Genomic DNA, 20,241 nt, shown 5'->3' on the forward strand with positions numbered 1-20,241 from the left:
AGAAGGGGGCTTACGGGACTTTCGGGGAGTGGGGGGGGGGGCTAGAAAAGGGAAATCATTTGAAATGTAAATAAATTATATCGAATAAAAAAAAAATGCAGAGGCATAAGCACAGGACAGGCATCCAGCCATCTCCAAAACCCAGGCTTATCTCGAATGTTCCATCCAACAGGAACTTGGCTCAAGGTGAACCTGAGACCCTCCCCTGGCCTCCGGCCGATGGCGGGGAAGCCTGCTGCTCCCAGGCTTCTCTCCCCACGGCTGTAAACGGCTGCACAGCACAGCCCACGAGGGGAGGGGTGTTTTCTTCTTCTTCTTCCATGGCAGTTAAAGAGCAAGACTGTAAAACACTGACGTTACAATCCTGCAATAGCATAATGCCCAAGGTCTCATAAAAGAGACTGTACTTTAAATAAATAAGTAAATAAATAAAGATGCAGATAAGGAAAACTTACAAGTTAAGCATGTTAAAAGCTTCAGTCTCACTTATGAAAATAAATAAAATTATCAAAACCATTTTCTCCTGCAAACCTGGTAAGGTGTCTGAAAGCCCTGGGAGAATACAGAGAAGCAGCTACACAATTCACAATTCACAAGTTTAAGCTCTACAAGATCACACAGTCAAAACCATAACTCTGGAGCTGTAGGATGCGCAGTGGGTAAAGGCGTTTTCTAGACATGTCTGATGACCTAAGTGCAACCCACAGAAGACACATAAAGGTCTTCACTGACAAAAACAAAACAAAAACAAAAAACCTGAACAAACAAAAAATTCCCTGTGTATACACACACCCCACTCCTTCCTTGTGCATCCCTGTTTCTGGATACCTCTGCCTGCTCCGATCCTAGCTATGGGAATAACACTGGAATAAACGTTAGATACGGAGACATGCTGCTCACCTGGAGTGCTATGGGAGGATAGCCCGGGAGCAGCAGATCTGGTCAGACCTCCATGCATGGATTACCATGCTGGCTGAGCCCAGCAACAAGGCAGGCTTGCCTTTGGCTCACATCCTCCCAACATTGGTTTGTTGGTTTGTTTGTTTAATAGTTGATCTTCTGACTAGGAGAGATAGCATTCCAATATAGTGGGGTTTTATATCACATCACTAGTAAGGCTGAACTTTTTATTGGCTATCTGTATTTCTTTGGAGAGTGGTCCATTTATTTCACTGGATCATTTATTGACAGCATTGTTTTGTTTCTTGTTCAGTTTTTTTTATTTCATTGTATTAGATATTATCCAATCTAGATATATATCTAGCTATTAATCCTCTGTCAAATGAATGCCCAGCAAAGACTTTGAACTTCTGTAAGCTGCCTCTTCTCTTGAGTAACATTCCCTTTTTGTTATAAAGCCTTTACGTCAGAAGAGGGTCCCACTGTTAACCGCGAGCCCTGTTTCCCTGTTCAGAGCACCCTGCCTCTGTCCCTCAGGTGTGGTGACAGCCACAGCACTGTGCTTCATGTCCAGGATTCCTCTTTACATCCAGGGCCCTTTATGGTTCCATACATGATGACACAGACTGAGTGAAACACACACATTTCTTTCAGTAGCACAGCCAGTTCGTTTCACAGTACCAACCACCCAGTCCAAGAATGCAGAAAGTCTTTCCATCTTCTAGTGTCGTCAATTTCTTTTGAGTGTTTTAAATTTTTTGAAGGTCTTTTTTGTTTTTGTTTTTGTTTTCAGAAAAGCTCAATACTTTTTATTGTTTTATTTTGATTTTTTTCTATCTGCCTGTGTTTCCTTTTTTTATTGATTTATTTATTTGCTTTACATCCCAATCACAGCCCCGCTCCCTCCTCTCCTCCCATTCCCACCCTCCTACCCTTCTCTCCCTACCCCTCACTTCTCAGAGAACCAGAGCCCCTCCCTGCCCACCCCCAAGCTAAGCATATCCTTTCCCACTGAAGCCAGAAAAAGCAGCCCAGCTAGGGGAAAGGGATCCAAAGGCACTTGACAGAGTCTGTGTCTGTGAGGGACAGACCCTAGAGGCCTAGCTCCAGCCCATGTGAGCTCTTTGGTTGGTAGTTCAGTCTCTGTAAGCCCCCTACCCCCAGCCCAGATTAACTGACTCTGTAGGTCTTCTTATAGTGTCCTCAGCCCCTCCCGCTAGCTCAATCCTGTCAGGACTCTTCCACAAGGTTCCCTGAGCTCTGCCTAACATTTGGCTGAGGGTCTCTGCATCCATTTACATCCGCTGCTGGATGAAGCCTCTCAGGAGACAGTTGTGCTAGGCTCCTGTGTGCAAGCATGGCAGAGCATCATGGATAGCGCCAGGGGTTGGCTCTCCCCATAGAGTGGGTCTCAAGTTGGGCAGTCATTGGTTAACTTGCTTTGTTTGGTTTGGGTTTGCTTCCTTGGTTAGGTTTATTCAAAGATATTTTAGTCAGTTGTTGATAGGATTATTTCCCTGGTTTTTCCTCAGTATGTCTGTCACTGGTATACAGGAAGGCTCCTGGCTTTTTTTATGCTATATTTTGTGTCCTGCTACTTTGCTCAAGGGGGTTATTCAGCTTTAAGGGCTTTCTGCTCGAGTCTTTAGTTTTACATGCATAAGAGCTACCAGTGAGGACAGTCAGACTTCCTTTTGGATTTGTAAAACCTATTTTCCTCTCTTGTTTGAGTGCTCTAATAAAGACTTCAAGCTCTGTACTGAATAAGAGCAGAGAACCCAGCTCTTGTACTTGGCTTTAATGGAAACAGTTTGAGGTTTTCTCCATCTGGTGTGACAGGCTGACATGATATTAGCCTGTATTAGGCTGAGATGCACTCCTTCCAGTTCTAGTGTATTCAGAGCTTTCTCATGAAGAGATGTTGGATTTTTATTAAAAGGCTTTCTCACACATATGGAAATTAATGATTTCTGTCCTTGAGGCCATTTATATATAAAATTATTGATTTGCATATGTTGAAACATCAATACATATCTGGAGTGGAGCCAAGGTAATCACCATGAAACATCTTTATGGTGTATTACTTAATTATTGTCCAGATATTTTATTGAGAAATTTTGCATCTAAATTCATCAGGAAAAATTGCCTATAACTTTCTCTTTTTGTTTTCTCTTTACCTAGTTTGGGTATGCAGTTAGTACTAGCTTGATAGAGTTTGGTAGTTTTCCTACATTTTCTAATTTATGGACTAGTTTGAGGAGCACTGGTCTTTCTCAAAGAGATGGCAGAATTCAGCAGTGGATTCGTCTCAGCCTAAATGCTTTTAGCCAGGGTACTTTTCTTATTAGTGTTTCAGTCTCATCAACTGTTACAGATCTACTTAAAATCTTCATGTCGTCTTAGTTTAATTTTGTTTGGTGATAAGCATATAGACTAATGTCTGTTTGTACTAAATTTTCCAACTCAGTAGAATAGATGGGATTTTGTTTAAGGTAACTTCTAATGATTTTCTTAATTTCAATGATGTCTGTTATAATGTCTTTTTTTCAATTAAGTCTTTTTTTAAAACGACTTCTTTATTTTTATGTTCTACACACTGGTGTTTTCCTGCATCTATGTGTAAAGGTATTGAATCTCCTGGAGCTGGAGTTACACAGACAGTTGTAAGCGGCCATGTGAATGCTGGGAGTTGAACCTGGGTCCTCTAGAAGACCAGCTAGTGCTCTTAACTGTGGAGCCATCTCGTCAGCTCCTTGATTAAGTCCTAACTTGGATTTTCCTGCAGGGCCTGTCTCCTGCAGTCCTTTCTGACATCTGGTAGGTAGATGTCTTGGAACCTGAGGCTGTGGCTCTACAGACTGTGGCTGTGCTCAGACTCCCCTGGCTGAACAATGCTTGTTCTGATTGAAGTTCATCCCCCCAAGAGACAAGCTGCTGCTAAGTTTCCGTACGTAGTCAGTGCCTGAACACTTGCTCTGGGACCGCCCACTGGTAGGGGTCTTTCTAGAAATCTTTCTCCAGATGAGGAACAACTGGCCAGACTGCCAGCGCCAGGGCTCCAATGGGCTGCTGACTGCCTCCTAAAGTGAGCAGCACCCACAGCAGATCCTCTCCGAGTGGGTGGGACTCCCCCTTCGCATGGAGGCTCCCTCAAGCTCTACCTGGATTCACACTGCTAAATGCCATTTCCCATTTCTCCTTCAGGGCTTAGGGATGGCCAGGGGGTCCTTCCAACTCTCCCACACAAGAGACCAGTCTGTTCCATCCCTCTACAGGAGGCAAGTGAGACTTCCAGTCACAGTCCTGGCTGCCCCGGGCTCTGTCCCACACCTGCTTTCAGCATCCAGGCCGAGCTGCAAAGGCAGCTTCTGTGGACACCTTATTTTCTCTCCCACTGCTGGGAAATTATCATGGGTTGATTCAAAAGCTGCCAGTTGCAAGTTGCATTGGTTCCGTGTGTGCTCAGCTAGTGAACTGTGTAATCACAACCAACTTCAGGGAGGAAAACAACATTTAACTCTTGTTAGTTTAACACAGTGCTAAAGCACCAAAGAATAAGGAGGCAGGTTACAGAACATGGAAAAATATTCAGACCCTTTGTGCAAATAGGTTGTAGTTCAGCTTCATACATCACTCTGAAAATGGTATTAAAGAAAAGTTAAAAACGGAACAAACCTTAAAACTTAGATTTTCAATAGTAATACAGATTTAAAAGGCATTAATTATAGAGTCAAACATACAAAATATAGTTTCCTTTTGTGAGCCACTAGCCCATCTTCAATTTAGAAACTACACAATATAAGTGACTGTTACAACTTAACCTAGTTATTACAGATAGACAAGGTTCCAGGCTGCTTACTGTCTAGCTTGGTCCTTACTGGAATAGGTTACATTTACAACCGCCGTTTCCGAGTCCGTGTTCACTGCGGGGAAGAGAGAAACAGAGAATTGGTTAGTTTCTTTCCACTTCCTTCCTTTTATAAATTTAAAAGCAAATCAGAAGACAGGTACCTTGCTCACAGCTCTCCACCACTCCATACTGGACTAGTAAACTATCCAGCACCTAGCAGGAGGGGAGAGAAAATGGTTAAGTTTTGAGTTTCCCAAGATATTAACAGGGCAGGACTATGCTGTCAAATCATCATGACGGAAAGAGTCAAAGAATTAACTGGGGCTTTGAATTACAGAACCGCAAGGAACACACTCACTGCTCCCCTCTGCTAACAGGCCTGCCCTTTCCCATACCAGCCTTCACCTCTTTTTTGGTGGGTACCTGCTGACCTCAGCAAATGTGAGAGCAGCTACAGGGCTTCGCAGACACAGGGCAGGTGCATGCTAGTTCTCACACACAGATCTCACTTCCTCTGTGAATTCACAGTGGTAAGATGGGGCCTATGTTAAAGAGTCTATCTGTAAGATGGCCCTTTCATGGCTCCACTGACTCTAGCAGGTCAGGGTAAGCACGGGGCACACAGCGAATTAAGCACCCTTGCAGCGGCTGTCAGCATGCATGCAGATGCTTACAGAGGTGCTGTGAGCTCTCTCGAGCTGAGCAAGAGTGAAAAACAGACACGAAGGTGTCTCCTCTCTCCGAGCTATGCCCTGTTCTGAGAGAAGCTATTAAGTAGTAATTACAGGGTCATTATAACAAGCACCGGGCTCTGCCTCACCACACAAGGCAACTGCACTTGCTCTTAGCTTCCAGCTCCCCCCAAATGTTTAGCAAAATTAGTTTCTATGTATCTACAGCAAATTACTTATTAATTTAATTGCCAAAATATGAAAAGCAGAAGTCCCTGAAGTTGTCCTCTGGCCTCAGGACAGACTGTTACTGTTAAGTAAACTGTTAAGAGGCATGCTACATTTTAAAGGTAATTTCCTACTTCATTGGGGTTCGTTCCTTCTCAAGCACTTTTCAAAGGATACTTCACCTTCTGGGGTATATTTTGTGCTTCTGCCTACTAGCTGTCTGGGAATGACCTTTCTTCTTCAAGGAAGGTTGACTTCTTAACTTCTAAGAATGCCTTCTCTTTGTCCTTTGAGACAGGGTCTCACATGACTCAGGCTGGCCTCTAACGCGCTGTGTAGCTGTAACGTGGCACACTGAAAGTCACAGCAGCATAAGGGTGGTCGTGGAGGACAGGAGCAGGCAGAAAGGGATAATTACCTATTTAATGTTTACTTAATCACTCCTAGTTCTTTCTGAAAGCAATTTGCTCAGTAATTAAATATATTAGCTCTTAGTTTTGCTTCTGCCACCTCGACTTTACTACTCCAGAGACAAAGCTAAGCTCTGTGGCCCACAGACAACATGGCTAAAATTCACAAAACCAGTGGAGCCAATATTCTCCAAAATGGCAAAGGGGCCAAGAGGGGCCAAGACTTCCATTTGCAGAGGATGTATGATATGCATTTACACATGTGTGCATGCAGAATGAATATACACAATTAGTACATACAAATGCACATACATGTGCATGTACAAGTAAAATTTGGAGTTTAGGAAATATGTATCTCACATTTTTACTATGTATTATTTTATTAGGTTTCACATATTCAAAACAAAACATCTTAGGCAGTAGTGGCACACGAGTTCCAGAATAGCCAGGGCTGCACAGAGAAACAGTGACTTAAAAAAACAAAAGACAAAACCAAAAAAAAAAAAAAATTCTTGTACATTTAATCATCTCATTCCTACGAATAAGTAAATGCTTCTGGTTTCTGAGTTCACTGTACAGAATTTGCCAACTACTGCACTAATAATGGCAAGCAAACACAAATGTGATTTTAAAATAAAACCAAAATGGACAAAATTGTAATCCTTTAAAAAAAAAAAAAAGAAAAAAGAAAGGGGGGAAAAGGTGCAGCATCAACCCTGGTATTTGGTTGTGAGCAGATTAACAGCATAACTGGGTGCCATGTGGGAAGTTTACACACAGGCTACAGAGGGATTCGGTGGGTCCTTGGTGCCTTAAAAATTTTATGGGCAAATCTGGGGATAATCATGACTCTGAGGATGGGAGAGGTACCAATGACCTAATTATCCTTCACACTGGGTGAGTTCAATGGTGTCTTTACTCCCAGCACCCAGGAGGCAGAAACAAGTGAGTTTGAGGCCAGTCTAGTCTACATAAGGCAACCGCCCCTCGCTAAGAGTACAAGCCTGCGCAGTCGGCTCGCCCTGCGTGTTAGGTAGGAAGGTGTGCCGTGGGCCTGTGCTGTCTTCTTTGCTGGACTCTCTTCACTCAATATTGTTGTGCTTTCCCTCCCTTTCCCCCCAGGTCCCTTACCTACTTCTATAACATCTCCACAAATCTCTCACAAACCAGAATCCATACTTAAGTGAATTTACTTTACTCAACCTGGATTGGAAATATTTCTTCATGCCTAGTGAAGTTTAAAACCCAACTGAAGGGAAAAGAATGTATTGAGGCAAGCTAAGTCTCGGAAGGAATGTCTTGTTAGATGTTTTTCCTTTTAGGACTTAGGGTTTAAAATCACTCAAAAATATAGGACCTTTGTCTTACATTGCTCACCCAAAAGCACAAATAGTAAAGAAAGTTACATGATACATGCAAAGGTTATTGCTTTCTTGAACATGGTGGTGAAGAATCAAGGTCTGCTGGGCAGTTGTGGTGCATGCCTTTAACCTCAGCACTCACAAGGCAGAGGCAGAGACCCTCAGGGAGTTTGAGGCCAGCCGGGTGTACAGAGCAAGTTCCATGACAACCAACTATTACAGAGAAGAAACCCTGTCTCAAAAAAACAAAACAATCAAACAAAACAACAAAAGTGCATCAAAATCATTTACAACAGCCTAGATTAGAAACTACCTCAACATCTATCAGCTGATGAGTGAAGCAGAAAACAAGGCACTCTCTGATACAGAACCATCATTTGGTCACAAAAGGAAGCATTTGCATACATTACAGGATAGGCACACCTTAAAAATAGTACACCAAATGCCAGAAGCCAGGCACACTGTCTGATTCCACCTGTATGAATGTCTAGAATACCAAATCCTATAGAGGCACTGTAAGACCCCAAAAACCGAGGGTGCCCCAGCACCCCACGCCCCGGAAGGCGACGCCCTCGAAATGCGAGCCAATTGTACCACTCCATAGTTTTTAGGATAATCAGTTTAAATTATCGGAGCCTGCGTAGAGTGGACCAATTAGTTTCCTATTTTCGTGAATGTCTATAGCTGCGTGAACTCCTGCATAGGGGTAATGGCATAAGCAGTTTACAGAAGCAAGATAAGCTTAGCCCATTTCCAGTTACCTTGTGGGGCTAGGTCTAAACAAAGGGCAGGCTGTGGAATGTGACCTTTTACCTAGTTTCTAACAAAGCAAGATAGCATTTTAAACTTCTGGCTTCTTGGGGTCATTAGAGTTAGGCTGTATTATTTTCTATCCTTTCAGCACAAGTGAGGCAGCTGGTTGCTAAAAGAAGGAGCAGAGGGAAAGTGACCGGAAACACCTGGAGGTTCTTTTTGTGATCATAAAACTTTCTAGTTGGGCAGTGGTGGTGCACACCTTTAATCCCAGCACTTGGGAGGCAGAGGTAGGCAGATTTCCGAGTTCAAGGCCAGCCTGGTCTACAGAGTGAGAAATCCTGTCTCAAAAAACCAAAAGAAGCCCCCTCCCAAAAAAAAAAAAAAAAAAAAAAAAAACACAACACACACACACACACACACAACCTTTCTAGTCACAATGATGGTTGGAAATAAACAGTGAAGTAATAAAAACCATTGCATTGTGCATGCCAAAAGGGGGACTGCAGAGTACCTAAACTCCATCTCAGCAAACTGCTGAGTATTACTGAAGAACAACAAATGACACAACACTTGGTATATTGTGATAGTGTAATTGATGTATAACAGTTTCCTTGAGATCAAAAGGATTTTTCCATCATGGAGGAAGCTCCTTAAAAGTATAGGAAGGTAAAGAATTCAAAAGCATCAGGAAGTCCCTGAAACTGACTAGACTGACTAGGCCCCTCCCTGCCAGAGTAAACAATAAAAGCCTCAAATTCAGTAGAGCTGAGCTGCAAACCCGGCAGAGACCAGAGCAGCTGCCACGAAGGAGCAGAAAACAGCTAGGCTGCCTCAGAGGGGTCTTCACCGCCTGAGACACCTGTGCAGGGCACTCTCCAACACTGTCCAAGCCAGTGTGCTGCCTGCAGTCCGTGCTGTGCGCTCCTGGGCCCCAGCTTTGTGAGCTGCCGCCCATGCAACTGTCTTTGAGTCACGTCTGCTCCTGCGACTACCCCTCACTCATATCCCTATATGTAACCCCCATAAGACCAACTGGTTCACCAAGTCAGACTTTAGAGGTATCTGTTCTTTGGTCTGTTGTGGATTCCCTTATCTGAGGTAAGCAGATGTGTCTGAATTATGTCTCCCCTAGAAAAGTTTTGTCACACAAATGAAACCATCACAATCATCAGAGAAGCAATTTCCTCATGTGTCTCTTCAGCCCAGGAGTGCCATTCACTCTTCTCTCTGTGATTATCTCAAGAGACAGCTGAAAACATGCACGCAGCTCTAGCTCTAATGTAGTCAGTCTTCCTCTGCGGCCTCAGCCTCAGCTCTACCTCCACAAAGCTGAGCTGCAGCTGACCCACGAGACACAGGAAGTACACGCGCCCGGCCGAACCCTTCTCCTGTATTGCTCTTGCTTTCATACCAGCTCCTCGTGCTGTCTGAACCACACAGGGCCAGCACGCCTGCCTCCAGTCCAACCGGCTTCCTGCCACAAGTTATGTAACAGCCATATTCTCAAGATTGAGTGGTAAAGTGTCTGTCTCTCATCCCCAACATCTGATCGTGGAAAGGAAAAAGTATCGTTTTATCATGTCTTTCCTTACCCACCATCTAGCAGTTATTACACTTGGTGATGTTGTTACCAGGTGTGTGTTGCAGAACCCTTCTCTTTGCCATCACACCAGGTGTTAAAGCTGGCAGGTGACACCTAACACACACACATATGGCCTCACTCCCTGTATGTTGTCCATGCTACAGCTCTTTACTTCTCCCATGGCGATGGGACCAATGGGAGAACCCTGGCACGGCAGCAATCTCTGCCAATCCACACAGCAGTAGCCCACCATTTCTTCTCCAAGCAAAGATGAACTGACCTCTAGGGCTGAGAGACAAGTGTAGGGCTAACATCTGCTACTCCATGCCTACCTAGTAAAGCCTGAAACAGATTAAAAGACACAAAATAGCATCTGTGTCTACTGTAGCGACATAGCAATAACCCAGTGCACAGGAGGCTGAGGCAAGAGAGCGGTCAAGAGTTTGAGGCCAAACTGCACCATGTAAGAAGATCCTGTCTTTAAAGGCAGCTTCTGTAATCATCCTGAGTGAGGTAACCCTGACCCAGAAAGACAAACATGGGAGTACGCTGTCCATGACTTGTCTACTTGTGGGACTCTTTTGCACCTACTGGGTTCCCTTGTCCAGCCTTGATGTGATGGCACGTGCCTGGTCTCATTGTAGCTTGTTATGACCTGTTCGGTTGATGTCCCTGGGAGACCTGCTGTTTTCTGAGGGGGAAGGGGAGAAAGACTTGGAGAGGGGGAGGAAGAAGAAACTTTGGTCTGTATGTAATATATGAAAAAAAGATAATAATAGGCTTTTGTCCTGAGTGCAAAGAAAGCTAATCCTCAGCTCCACTCAAAGTCCATGGTAAGTTAAGCCAACAGGTTCACCTGTCACACACTCATGAAAAAGGTGCGCACGCAGTCTCAGCCCTCACACCGCAGTGACACTGAAGTCCAGGTCAAAGGCGGGGCTCCCAAACATCCTCAGCCACCTGACAGCCTGCTGATCTAAAATTAGTTTTAGATACTAGTGAAGGCTCACCACAGACACAGGTTACTCCTCCTGCCAAGAGGTAGAGACCATGTCCACAGAAGCTGCTCTTCAGAGATGGAGTGAGCAAAGCAACTTCCTTCAGATGCACCCACGATTCCTCAGGAACAGGCCCAGGACCTCTGTTCTCCCATCTCTGAAAAGACTGCATATATAACAAAAAGCACTCGGCCATTGCAGGTGTCAGGAAGCATTTCTAGTAAATACTAACCGAAATAAACAAAATAAAGGTTCACCTAATTGTTTCTCTAAAATATCACCAACACCGTACTTTGGATAAGCCCTTCCTTACAGTAAGTCTGGGGATGGCTTTTAGGTTGAGAAGACTTGCCCTCAGAGATCACTGGCAGCACAGCACGCTGATCACCAAGAAAGCCCTCCTGGGCCCACACAGATGGCCCAGTGTGCAGTCTTTAGAGCAAAGACATGAACTTTCACCAGTTGATCCTCTAAGAAGGTGAGGAGGTGGCATGTTAACACCCAGTCCTGTGATCAGAAGCAGGAGAGTCACCTTCCCTGAAGGCCCGCCCACCATCATCTCTGAGGTCCTAAGAAAGGGCATCCTGCACTCCGTGTTTCCTCTGAGCCATGATGGCTTTAAAAGGATGAGTGAGCAAGTCACACCCTTGTCTCAATTCCTTGCATGTGCTGGGAAGTCCCGGTGACCCGCTCACGCGACCTGCTCATCCTGTTTTGCATATACTTCCCTCGGCAATGCACCAGCTGTCCCAGGTTTTTTTTTTTCCTTCTCCTCCCTCCCCCCCCCCCCCCACAGAGTTTCTCTGTGTAGCCCTGGAACTCACTCTGTAGACACTCTGTTCGAGGCGGGATTAAAGCCTCGAACTCAGAAATCCGCCTGCCTCTGCCTCTGCCTCTGCCTCCCAAGTGCTGGGATTACAGGCGTGCGCCACCACCGCCCGGCTTGTCCCTGGTTTTGAACTGTGCTGTCTGGAAGCAGCCCTGTCCATCACTCACTCCACACATTCCCACGAGCATCTCATTCTGCAGCTAGATAAACTATGGCAGCAAGGCTTAACGGTGTTAGTCAGCCCCAGCTGTCAGGGTTCTGCTTGCCTGAATAACTGAGCCCACAGAAAAGGTGGTAGTCAGGGGCAGAGAGGAGGCAAGTGGGAGTGACCACTGAGAGAGAGGTCATGGTGAGACGGTTCTAGAATTAGTGGTGGCCACACCATGCACTAACACCTAACTGTACATGGTGGTTAGTTTTATAAGGTGTGAATTTTACCCAACTTTTTAAAGACACATTTGTGTTTCTGTTTATCTATGCACACTCAGAGGAGCAGTGCGTTTTCACGTTTGTATATACAGTTCTGCTTTATCCCCTTAAATGTACTCTTATTTGTTCCTCCAATGTGGCTGATGTCTTCACTACAGATGAGCTGAGGCGGGATTAAAGCAGGCAGCTGAAGCACGGTCTTTCTCGCCTGACCATCTGAGTAATCCACATTGATGAATTACTCTTTCAAGTGCCTCAAAACGTCTCCAGAACCAATTGTCACTGTCACCTTTTCCTTCACTCGTCTTGAATCACTGTCCACCCCAACAGGAGAATCTGAGAGGCAGGACAGTGGTGACAGCCTGGCCCTTTCCAGGCCTCAGTCCCTAAACCCAGCAATGATTGACTGGAGAATTCTACAGTTAGCCAGGGTGGTGGATAACTGTAAACCTCTAATTCTTGAATTTGGCAAGCTCTGACATGAGGACTGTGATTCAGGAACTAACTGGACTACATAGTAAGACCTTATCTCAAAACCAAAACCCTAAAAAAAAAAAAAAAATCAAACAATTCAGACCCCGCTAACTTAGTCCTCAACAACCAGCAAAGCAAAACCATTATCCCAGGAAAAGGGGATGGAAGGAGGCAGAGGCACTGATCGTGGGGTGGGTGTCTCAGTGGCAGGGAACTTGCCCGGCATGTGTGAGGCCCTGAGCTCACCCCTAGATTGGCCAAGGGAAAAGAAAGAAATCCAGTCATAGTCCTTACATAACTGGGTAAAATCACTGCTCTGTATATCCAGTGAGACTCTGTTGGAGAAAACTAATTTTTCACTTGCAAGTGGTTATGAGTGTGGATAGCTTGAGGTTAGGGATGGGGACTTATGTCCACTTCCACTCTCGGCACTGGGGCCCATCAGTCCAGACTCTGTGAGGCAGGTTCTCTCACTGGCCTGGACTGGCAGGAGAGCAAACCCACTGACCTTCTTGTCTCTGTCTTTCCAGTGCTGGCAATACACACATACACCACCGTGTAGGCATTTTACACAGGACAGAGCAAACTCAGATCCACACTGCAGAGGCAAGCAGCAAACTGCCTTCTCCAGACCTGCTTTAAGGCTGTAACCAAACAGCAGCAAACACAGAAAGATGATGAGGTGACCTCCAAGTCAGCGCTGTTAAGAATGTTGCCCGCATATGAGCACTTTGTGATCATACACACAGGAATACGACGAGAAGAAAAAAAGATGATGCGGTGCCCTTCCTGCTAGGACTGAACTTAGCATAAAGAGGTCTCAGTGTTGCATCTCTAACAAGTTTAGTTAAAAGACCACCAAAGTACACAACGGGGTACAATTAAAATGCACAGTAGTCAGGAAAATCACAGCAGCTCCACTTATGAAAGGGTAAGGAAGGCTACCAGGCCTAGATGATCCTGGCTAATATCTTAGAGCCAAAGCACAGAAGGGCCTGGGAAGAAGCTACAGAAACACTTCAAGCTGGGTGTAGAGGCTCATGACAGCTGTTCTAGGATGCAGAAGCAGGAGGATTGCTGTGAGTTCACAGTTAGCCTGAGCTTCAGAACGAGACTGTTTCAAACATTCACAGGGATGCATGCACCCACAGCAATTTAACAATTAAAACAAAACAAAGCCAGTTATGTGAAGTGTGGTGATGAACTTCTGGGATTCCAGCCTTCAAAGAGCTGAGGTAGGAGAACAGAGGTTGGAAGCCAGCCTGGACAAAATGTCAGAAGCTACTCCGTATTGTTGACGCACTAACTTCATTTCTGTTTAGTCAACATTAAAGAACTCATCCAGAATGTACGTGAAAAACCCATGCACAGACATGTACACTGATAGGTCAATTGCTGGGATAAGAGTGAAAACCACTTGCATAGGCAGCGATTTGGGATGCTTTAGATAATTACAAGCCACGCAGAAAACACAGTAATTAAGAATCATCATAAGCACTGAAAGAGGCCAAGTGCATATTTGACTGTTTAGAATTTGGTGCTGTAGCTGGGCCTGCTGCACACATGTGGCTAGCCTAGAACTCCAGAGATCCTATCACAGACTAAATGAGCAACTGGGAGGCCCTTAGTCAGTCCCAAGAACCGACCCCAAAGCTTCACAGAATGCTTGGAGAACATGAAGATGGCCGGGGGATCTTTTGCAGACAATGAATGCGATGAGGGATGTGCATATAGGGTGTTTAAAGAACTTGGACACCCCAAATAATCCTCTATCATCCAAACACTGCTGGTAGGAATATGAAAATGATACAACCATTTTAGAAATCAGCCTGACAGTTCCTTGCAAAGCTACCCCACACCTCGCCAATCCTACTCTTAGGTGTGAACCCTCAAAACTCTGAAAATCTCCTCACCACAAACGAGCACACAACGTTCCCAGTGCACACACACTAGTGTGCAGCCGCATGGCCAATGGAAAGACTGCTTTGGTACACTCACACAGCAGCAGTCTTTCGGGCGTGAGAAACAGTGATATACATGTTAAGGCGTGGTACTTGAAAAGGCTGCTGGCACTGAAAGGTGCCGGCATGCGCATGCTGGTGGGGGGACGCTGAGGCCAGAGCTCCAGGGGCTGCAAACACTAAGCTTTAAAACAGCAAACCAGACAACAAGTGCAGCCACACACGGAATAACTCCATTTACATTAAATATCAGAGTAGGCAATCGATAAAGACAGAAAGTCCATCAGTGTCTCTGTGATCTAGGAAGCAAGGAGACAATGATAAGAACCACAATGATTGTAGGAGACAAACATTCTGAAATTAAGTGATGTTTCCAACACTGTGGATACTCTTTCAAAGTCATTGTGTTGTGTACAAGGTAAAATTTATACTCTATAAATTATGGCTCAATTTTAAAAACCTAACAAGGCATAAAATACAACATGCTTGGCCATGCTAAGAAACTAAGCCCCTTAACAGTATTATTCTAGAAAAAAAGTGAAAACATAAATTATATAGGTTATACTGACTTTCAGAAATTGTTTAGGGAACAAGGAACATCAAGAAAAGAGGTCTGGGGCCTGAAGAGATGGCTCAGTGGTTAAGAGCGCTGACTGCTCTTCCGAAGGTCCTGAGTTCGATTCTCTGCAACCTCATGGTGGCTCACAACCATCTGTAATGGGATCCAATGCCCTCTTCTGGTGTGTCTGAAAACAGCTGCAGTGTACTCATATAAATAAATCTTTAAACAAAAAAAAAAAGAAAATGGGTGTGTCTTTTCTTATTTTTAAGGCTCTCCCTGAAGAAGTGAAGCAGGCGAGCGAGCACAGGAAGCCTTTAGAACTCTAGGCCTGCTTGGCTCGGACAGCACACACCCTCTCCTAAGGGTCTACCGTATGCAATACTCTGCAAAGTCGAGTTAGTTTTCCATACACACCACTGAAACACACACTGTGCCCCTTTTTTGTGTAAAGTTTTATCCAAATGTATTTCTGAAGATTCTGATACAGACAATGGGGTACTGAATGCAGTAAGCAAAATGTTTGTCTAAACCTTAAGTGGCCCGCAGTCACCCCTGATAGTGTGTTTTCATTTGTACTATTGCTTCACTTTTGAATATGAGCTTTTAGTTCATTCCCTTGAATAAGGAGCAGAAACCTGGAAGTACCCAGTTCAGATTCCTGAGCACACAGGTAAAAACACTACAATGAACCAGGCAGAGCAACACACAGAAATGACTTGGAAGTTGGTAGAAAAGAGAAATCTGTTAAGCACAGCAGCCGCTGAGCACTGCACACACTGAGACAAGGCCTGGTTTGGCACAAGGTCCCGTGGACTGCCTCCCCTTCACAGCATCTGTCTCCCACATTTCCTAAGAAGTCGAGCTCCTTTTTAACTTCTGGACACGAGTGCTGGGAATTAAACCGGGGTCCTCTGGAAGAGCAGCCAGCGCCCCCAACTGCAGAGTCACCTCTCCAGCCTCTTGTTTCTTTTTTCTGCTAGGTTTTTGTTTTTGTTTTTTGTTTTGTTTTTAGAGTCTCACATTTATGGCTCAGATTAGCCAGGGACTGATGATTCTCCTGCCTCCCAAATGCTGAGATTAGCCCAGTGCCACCACACCTGGCTTTACCATCATGCTCACAACCTGAAATTTACCTAGTGTAGTCAATGAGCATGTATATGAATATGTATGGGAGCGCACGCAAACACACACACACTACGCAAACAAAACAAACAAGCATTTTGGTAAGACAGCTCCATAGATACTTAGGTCAAAATACTTATGAGGACTCTGGGACTACATGTTAATTTCTGAGGTCCGTTCTCCAGAAAATAAGAAACTCATTTTTCCACAAACTGGAAATCTCTGAGATTCTAAGTCTGAAATCAGGGCACAAGGAGGCCTGGCTGCTGGCCGGTGCTGCCAAGCTTAGGCATTCATTCACCTGGCTCGGCTTTAAAACCTTTAGCGTCTTTCTGGCTTGTTGGGAAGGGAAGAGATATCCACAAACGTTAATGAGGCCCAGCATACAGCCTCGCCTCTCACCCACGCCCAGAGTCCCCACTAACTCCCCTTTACCTAGAGCACACTTTAGGGCTCCTGGACTCTGCACTGCAGACCATCACCTCATTCCAGCTAAACATTCCACTGTGTTCAGGACTGACGTCACCAGGACTGACGTCACCAGCACCTGCACACATGATTGGTACTGTATAAAGAGAGGGACGTTTGGACAAAGGCACAGCACAACTGCACAGCCTGTAGTGGGTGCAGCAATGGCTAAGAAATACTGAGACTGCTGGCAGCTCCAGACGCACGCGCGCCATCTTTTGGGGTTGCTCTCTCCAGAATCCCAAGAGAAAGACTGCATTGCTTAAAGCCTCTTGCCTTGTGGGTACAACCCTAACCCCCCAATCTGCACAGCATCTGCCTTGAGCTTGGCCTGGGACTTGTCTGAGCACAGTCCAACAGCCAGTCACGGGTCCACGTCCTGGTAAGAGTCCTTGCTTCCATGGATTGGGTAGTTTTGTTTTCTTTTTCAATTCTTTATTTGCTTTTTGGTTTTTTGAGACAAGGTTTCTCTGTATAGCCCCAGATGTCCTGGAACTCACTCTGTAGACCAGGCTGGCCTCGAACTCATAAATCCGCCTGCCTCTGCCTCGCAAGTGCTGGGATTAAAGTCGTGCGCCACCGGCCCTTGCTTCCATGTTATGTCTAGAACAAGCTGCTCAGATGTTCATGCTTGAAGGTTCTAAAGGCAGGAGAGACTCTCCACTCTCCTCTACATAATTAGTCAAACACACATTATCCCATTTAGGTATCCAACTCTCTGCCAGTGTAGACACTAACCATGTCCTCAAGATGTATGATGTGATTCAAAGAGAAAAGGCCTCTTGCCCAGTCAGACAACAGGGAGGCCCTGGGTTCCAGTTTCAGCACCCACATGGTGCTATGTCTAACTTCAGTACTAAGTGCTCTAACACTCTCAGGCCTCCTGGCATGGCACACACACATACATGGATCACAGATATACCTGAAGACAACACACCCACACGCATAAAATAAAAAGGAATAATCAATCAAAGGAGGTTGCGGGGGGAGGGAGAAAGATTGGGATTATTCCCTAAAATACAAACTAAATGGTCAAGTCCCAATGACTATAGAGAGCAGACACTTCTTCACGGACGAGCGGCTCTCTCCATGTCCTGGGCTCGGTTCAACAGTGAGGGAGGAGGACAGAGCAGGTAATCTTAACTGCTAGCCACCACTCCAGACCCGCACTGACATTCTTCCCGTGCTCTGTGGGAAGGTAAAGAGGGCAGCTTTACACCAAACAGGCCCCCCACTTCAACCCCGCTCCCCGGCTCCCCACGCCCTTCCACCCCCTCTCCCAGGAGACTAGGATTGCTATGAAGTGGCAGTTGTGCTGACAGCAGTGTCCACTCGACAGACTGACAGTGGTGTTTCCTCTCAAATTCTGGTTAGCGCAGACTAACCAGAAGAGAAACCTCAGTCAACCCCAACTAAGACCGTCTACACACCGTTCAATGCTGCTAAAACCGTCAAGGTCATCGCAGACAGTAAGTCAACAACTGCCACAGCAGCAGGAGGCGGACGACAAATCACAGCCATGCATAGGACAGGGTCCTGCCCAGGATCCGGGAGCAAGTACAGTAAGAAAGGAGGACATACTCTTTACCAAGCATCAACTTTAGTTTTGTATACAGATGCATAACACGGGTTCATCGTGTGCCAGATACACCCACTAAAGCATCCTCCTAGTAAGAGCACTGGCTGGGCCTGGAGTGCAGGTAAAGCCCCTCCACTTGTCTTGCTTTTCTGTAACTATGCAACTATTCTGAAATGCACAGTTCACTTCAAAAGAGGGATAAGGCGCCAGTACATGTTGCAATGTGCAAGAACCCTGAAGAAAAACTAAAGGAAAAGACTCAGCTGCAAAAAGCACATGTTACATGTGTAGCTATAAAATGTCTAGAATACAGAACCCTAGCGAAATAGAAAGTGAACTTCCCAGGGTGAGGAAGAGAAGGAACCAGGAAGTGATCACCTACTGGTAAGGGTGACTCTTCGGGGAAATGAAACAACGTTCTAAAGCTAGACAACGGTGCTCTGCCACAACTCAGCGGGCACACTAAGTCACTGAGTTGTGTGCACTTCTAAGAGGACTGGGGGCCGCAGGACGGCTCAGAGAGAACGTGCCCTGAGGCCTACTGTCCTGTGTTCAAACATGTATGCTCTGATCTCCATGTGTATCACACACACACACACACACACACACACACACTCACACATTATACACAATGATAATAAAAAATTTAGGTGATTTGAATGGCATATGAATTTCTTAATAAAGCTGTCATCTACACAAAACACATACTAGAAAAGTTAATGTTAAACTACCAAATATGTGTGTGGGATGGATCTCCTGGTGAGCGTAGGTAGCAGTGCTCTGGAAGACAGTTTTCACTGTTTCCTTCCTTAAATAAATGACAAGAGAAAGGAAAAAGGAAAAACAAAATTACATCAGTTTTGTCATTTTCCCTAAGACATCATCCCATTTTGCTCAACTTGGTTATGTACCAGGTCTGCTGAAAGATGACAAACTGTGGGTGGCTTTTCACTATTGTTCGAGCTAAACAACTTGATCTCTGCGCGCACACACACACACACACACAGAGAGAGAGAGAGAGAGAGACAGAGAGAGAGAGAGAGAGAGTGTTACCCAGAGCTCGCCAGTAGTCCAGCAGGCTGAGCAGTAAGCCCAGGGCTCGCCGTTTCTGCCTTCCCAGTGCTGAGACTCTCGAAGTATGCACCACGTGGAAGGCACACCCTGCTTTGTGATATGGATTGAGGAATCAAACATGAGTCCCCACGCTCCAGCGGGAAGCACTTTCCCACCAAAGTTCTCCCCAGTCCCTTTCAGATCTTTGAATGAAACGTCCTCGTTGCACCCGTGGTGTGACTCTAAGGAGGGCACCTTCCACCCTTTGGCCACTGTCATAAAGCTCTATGTGGGTTTTATTGAGGGCGCATGTCTGAAGAAGTTAACCGTGACACTGTCCTGAGAGCCTTTCCAAAAGCCTTCTGCTTTGTATGAGGTGGTGGTGATGGTTGTCACTGTTGTCGTCATCATCTCCATCAGAGACAGGACCTATATATAGTCTAGGGTCCTAACCTCATTACGTATCCCAGATTACCTACAAATTAGCAACCCTCTAAATACTCTTCCTACTTTGAGATGTCAGTATTTATCCATTCCCCCAGTGCTGCTTCTGCTGGGGGTGCCACTACCTGCATGTGTACAGATTTCTGGTTTCCTTTGTGATTGATGTCTCTTTGTTCCCCTAGAAGCCCTGTACTATTCCTACTGTCTCTCCTCAGTCAGGGTATATAAAAAACTCTCCCTAGTTGTTCAGGGGCCCACATCTTTTTCATAGACATAAGTTCTTATCTATCATTAGTTCAATCGCCAAACCCTCAAACACTACACTTACACTGATAAGGGAGAGAAAGATCTTTCTCTGACTCCCAAGTGCTGGGATTAAAACATGTTCCCTTGAACATGACACTGTCATTGATTACAGCTAGCTGTCAGGTACTAAGACTGTCTGACTAAGAAGGGTGTGCTTGCCTGGCGCCTGTCGAGTGCTTGCCATACATGTGTGAGGATGCCTAGAACCCATCTAAAGTACAGTGGAGGGGAGGAAGGAGACAGAAGAATATCCACAAG

At 45.4% G+C, this 20,241-nt stretch overlaps 1 protein-coding gene across 1 annotated transcript in view; it reads right to left on the reverse strand.

Annotated features, from left to right (window-relative positions):
* Positions 1–20,241, reverse strand: part of Igf2bp3 (insulin like growth factor 2 mRNA binding protein 3) — a 122,284-nt gene that overhangs the window by 44,504 nt on the left and 57,539 nt on the right. Inside the window, exons 4-5 of the mRNA XM_052173691.1 lie at positions 4,912–4,963; positions 4,760–4,823 (exon numbers count right to left, since the gene is read on the reverse strand). Coding sequence (XP_052029651.1) covers positions 4,760–4,823; positions 4,912–4,963 — 116 coding nt within the window. The remainder of the gene's footprint in view (positions 1–4,759; positions 4,824–4,911; positions 4,964–20,241) is intronic.

Source organism: Apodemus sylvaticus, chromosome 2 (genome assembly GCF_947179515.1).
Source record: "Apodemus sylvaticus chromosome 2, mApoSyl1.1, whole genome shotgun sequence".
NCBI classification, from domain to species: Eukaryota; Metazoa; Chordata; class Mammalia; order Rodentia; family Muridae; genus Apodemus; species Apodemus sylvaticus.